Source organism: Neopelma chrysocephalum, unplaced genomic scaffold (assembly GCF_003984885.1).
Source record: "Neopelma chrysocephalum unplaced genomic scaffold, ASM398488v2 Primary Assembly neopelma1_96865, whole genome shotgun sequence".
NCBI classification, from domain to species: domain Eukaryota; kingdom Metazoa; phylum Chordata; class Aves; order Passeriformes; family Pipridae; genus Neopelma; species Neopelma chrysocephalum.
In genome coordinates, this window is record NW_020925508.1 from 17141 (window position 1) to 21976 (window position 4836).

Sequence of the window (4836 nt, forward strand, 5' to 3'; positions counted from 1 at the left end):
CAGAATGTTCTGCCCTAACTTGTCACTGTTATTTCTGGCATGAACAGGTCCCCATGTCCAGAGGCAGCAAATGACCAACAGCAGCTTCTTCACCCAGTTCCTCCTCCTGGCAGTCGCAGACAGGCGGGAGCTGCAGCTCCTGCACTTCTGGCTCTTCCTGGGCATCTCTCTGGCTGCCCTCCTGGCCAACGGCCTCATCCTCAGCGCCGTAGCCTGCCACCACCACCTGCACACCCCCATGGGCTTCTTCCTGCTCCACCTCTCCCTCACAGACCTGGGCTGCATCTGCACCACTGTCCCCAAAGCCATGCACAATTCCCTCTGGGACATTAGAACCATCTCCTACATGGGATGCGCTGCACAGATCTTTTTCTTTTTCTTCTTCATCACAGCAGAGTTTTCCCTCCTCACCATCATGTGCTACGACCGCTACGTTGCCATCTGCAAACCCCTGCACTACGGGACCCTCCTGGGCAGCAGAGCTTGTGCCCACATGGCAGCAGCTGCCTGGGCCACTGGCTTTCTCAATGCTCTGCTGCACACAGCCAATACATTTTCCCTGCCCCTGTGCCAGGGCAATGCCCTGGGCCAGTTCTTCTGTGAAATCCAACACATCCTCAAGCTCTCCTGCTCACACTCCAGCATCAGGGAAATTGGGCTTATTGGGGTTAGTTGCTGTTTAGCATTTGGTTGTTTTGTTTTCATTGTTTTCTCCTATGTGCAGATCTTTAGGGTTGTATTGAGAATCCCGTCTGAGCAGGGACGGCACAAAGCCTTTTCCACGTGCCTCCCTCACCTGGCTGTGGTCTCTCTGTTTATCAGCACTGGCTTGTTTACTTACCTGAAGCCCCCCTCCATCTCCTCCCCATCCCTGGATCTGGCCCTGTCAGTTCTGTACTTGGTGGTTCCTCCAACACTGAACCCCCTCATCTACAGCCTCAGGAACCAGGAGATCAAAGATGCCCTGAGGAAACTGATAACTGGGTGTTTTTCAGAAGCAATAAACTCTCCTTCTTCTGCATGTTATGAACATCGTTAAAGGCCAATCCTGTTATGGACTTCATTACAGGCCCACCATATCTTCTCTATTTTTTGCTCCTGGGATGGGCATTATTTTTGTCAGAATTTGTTCACACCAAAAAGTCTTTATATATATAAATAAACGTATATATTTATATATATATAAACAACATTTTCAATTCAGCGTTTGCCTTTCTAGCCTGGTCCAGAGGCTGTACAAATTGGGAATTTTACTCATTGTGTGCTTAAACCAAATAAAGAACTCTGCATTGACTTGTTTGCCTGACATCTTTCCTCTCTGACTTCTCTGCAGCTGCAGGGTCGGGGCCTCTGTGCAGAGCTGGGCCAGAAAAGAGTCCCAGCAGAGCAGCACTGCCAGGGAGCAGCAGCCCTTCTCCTGCGGGGCCTCCTCTTCCTTCCCTTCCACACTGTCCTGCAGAGCCCTGTGTTGTTGGAGGCCTCAGTGCTCTGGCAGTCGGTCCCAGTCCTGCTGCAGGACTGTCCAGGGACTGCAGGCAGGGACAGCCACGGGCACTGCTGGCACAGAGCTGACCTCTGCAGCAGCACTGCCATCCTGCAGGGCCATCTCCTCAGGCCAGGGCCTCAAAGCTTCCATCTGCTTTCCACTTTGCTCTCCAGGATGTGCCCAACACAACGCCCTGCAGAGGAAAACAGCAGTGACCAGCACAAGGGTGGGAGTGCTCAGGGTGGGGGCACCCAGCAGTGCCCTGGCACAGCCAGCGCCGCTCCCAACACTGGCCTCTCACCCCAGGCCATTGGGCTTGTTCTTCCCTCCAAGGAGGGACAGCAAATGACCAGCTCAGGAGTCCATGTTTGCACTGCATGGACAAGACATGCCCATGTGTCACGGCTTGGGGCTGGGGGGGTGGAAGGCTTAGACAAAGTTGATGGCAGAAGCCGTCTCGTTGAGCTACGAGGTGCAGAAAGGACCCCCTTGCTTTCTAAATTCCTCCTCACAGAGGAGCCTGGCTGTGGCTGGATCCAATCTCAGGCTCAGATTTTGGTTTCAACTGAAGGAATTATAGAGGTGGGATTCAATCACTTTGTCCTGCAGGTTTTAATGATGGCAAATCAGAAATATTTCTATAAAATGAATTATTTTTTATGACAAATGAACAGACAATTGATCAGACAAGTGAATAGTTGAAAGACTTTAAAGAGAATTATTTACTGCACAGTATAAAAGGAAAAAACTCCTAGCAGTATAGTGTAAGATAGGACAGTGCAGCCTGTTACAGTAGTTCTAATAATGCAATTGGATCAAAGCCAGCAAAAAGAAACAATCCTGAAGCAGAGATTGAGGTAACTCACCCCACAACCTCAGGGGGTAGTTCTCTCTCTTTCACTTAACCCCTGGGCAGTGACCATGAAGAGCTGTCCCTGCTTCATGCCAGAAGCTCCACACACTTCAAGGAAGTCTGTGGAAGAATCTGCCACATGACAGTTGGACGGGGCTTTTATAGTTATCAAGGATTTGACTGCCAGACATATTTGCAGGCCAGGGAGCAGCTTCTCTGTCAAATCTTGCTTCAGAAAGCAGGATGTGTGTTTGAAGTTTCATGAAGCATTTGGGTTTAGCATAATTCAACATTAAAAACAGCACCTTGATACCAGCAGTAACTCACCACAGAGAGCTTGAATTGTTTGCATTCTCTGACCATTGTTTAGGTATTATCAGAGCAGAGCATCCTGCCAGAAATGGCCCCTTGATTCCATGAGGTTCCAAAAACTCTCAGGGTTTCTTTGGTTCCATGAGGCCTCTCAGTGTCACCATGGCTCCTTGATTCCACAATATTCCAAAATATCCCAGGGCTCCCTTGGCTCCAAGAGGCTCCCCAGTGTCCCACCGGCCCCTGGATTCCAGCAGGCCCTGCAGTGTCCCAGTGGCCACTTGGTTCAATGAGCTCCTGTTCTGCTTTAGCTCAATTTCCCCATCCCATCCTGTGCTCAAATGCCGGGAGAACTGCAGAGAACCAAGCTGAGAACACGCCGGGCCCTGGTCCTCTTTGGTGCCCGGGGCTGCCCCGACAGGGAGTCCCCGGCCGCTGCCCCCGGAGCCGCCGCGCCGTCCCCTGAGCGCCGCTGAGGCGGCAGCGCTGGAGCGGGGCCGTGTCTGCCCGGAGCCGCCGCTGCCACGAGGCTGCCGCCGCTGCCGCTTTTGGCCTGCGCTGCCCCGCAGCCGCCCGGCACCGGCTTCCCGACACTGCCGGCGCCTGGAAGCGGAGCCGGCGCTCCTGCAGCGCCTCGGAGTCGCTGCTCCGCCGCCACAGCGGCTGCCGCCGGCGTCTGTGCCCGGAGCCGCCGCTGCCACGGGGCTGCCGCACTCACCGCCGGGGTTGCCGCTCGCGCAGCCGCCGCTCTGCCCCGGCTGCACCGGGACCCGGCACCGCCTCGGGCCTGCGCTGCCGCCTCAGCGGCCACAGGGCACAGAGGGATGGGGGGACCTTTGCTCTGCACCTGCTGGGGCCTTGCTTTGTTCTGCTTGCTTCTTGGCTTTAGGAAAATTGCTGTTCATTTTCATGCTCCACTGGAACACCTCATGAATTCCAAATGTTTCCTAATCCAGGGAGAGGGGTTTCTGTGGCATTGGAGGTCCCGCCTCTCAGGACACATTGTCAATAAACCATCCAGCTGACTTGGATGGGTTGGCTTGTGATCAGTCAATGCTTTTTAATGCTCTATTCTGGTTGAATGTTGCCTTATAACCTTCTGCCAAGCTCCCTTATTTTCTAAAGGTTGCCAGTAAAAGTCTGTTTTCTGACCACCTGAGAAAACACATGTAGTGTCTTCTCCCTTGAGATCTCTCTCAAGGTATTAAAAGAACTGAAGGCCCTTTTCAAATATCTGGAGGGCAGAAATTTTTGGTGCCTTTTCTATTTTTCAAAGTAAAACCCCTTTACTGAGCTCGTAGTTCAACCCTGGGGTCATATAGTCACCATCCCTGGAAGTGTTCAAAAACGCTGAGCTGTGGCACTTGGGGACATGGTTTAGTGGTGATGATGCCAGTGTTGGGTTAATGGTTGCACTCCATGATCTCAGAGGTCTTTTCCAACCTTAACAGTTCTATGATTCTGTGGTGACTCAACCACTTCCCTGGACATTCTGTTCCAATGCTTGATAACCCTTAGCCATCCCTTTGATGCTGCAGCCAAGGAACAGACCAGTGATTTTCACAGTGCTCCTGGATCACAGGATGTCCAAAGCCAAGGACATTTCCATCAGCACCTGGTCCTTCCTGCAGATCAGAGTCACCTGAAGCCTCCAGGCCCTCCACGGTGGCAGAGACCTCCCAGGCAGCAAAGCCCTGTCCTGCCAGGCTGCCCAGACCAGCCCTGTGTCTCTCTGGCCCTGGGGACAGCAGGCTTTGCTCTCCTTGGGGCACCTCAGTCCCTCTGCCATTGCCATCTGCCCCCACCCCAGCAGGCTCTGGAGCAAAGCACAGCTGAGGTCCAGCCCAGCTCTGCTCTGACAGAAAGAACCTGCAGTCAGGGACAGGAAGAGGACAAAGTCTTGTTTAAACAGCCTGAGAAATTAATTGGTTCAGTGACCTCCTGTATTCCTGGTCACTTGAATGACCCTGTGTGGCAGATTTGATAGCAGTGAGGGGGCTGCAGGTTTCCTTTAGGGAAGAGGAGATCAAGAGTTGACTCTGTGTCAGAGAGAGCCAGTTTCAGGTGGCTCCAAAATGGACCAGCCAGTGCCCAAAGCTGAGCCAAAAAGCAATTCCAGAGGCACCTGTGTGATAACCCTTTGGAGAAAGGATAAAATCCAGGGTGCTGTAACCCAGGGAGGAGT

At 52.9% G+C, this 4836-nt stretch overlaps 1 protein-coding gene across 1 annotated transcript; it reads left to right on the forward strand.

The window, feature by feature from the left end:
• Window positions 1-238: 238 nt before the first annotated feature.
• Window positions 239-976, forward strand: LOC113960751 (olfactory receptor 14J1-like; the record flags this gene model as incomplete). The annotated part of the gene is made up of 1 exon (XM_027670491.1): window positions 239-976. A coding segment is annotated over exon 1 (738 nt), but the record flags the coding sequence as incomplete, so codon positions are not given.
• Window positions 977-4836: the final 3860 nt, after the last annotated feature.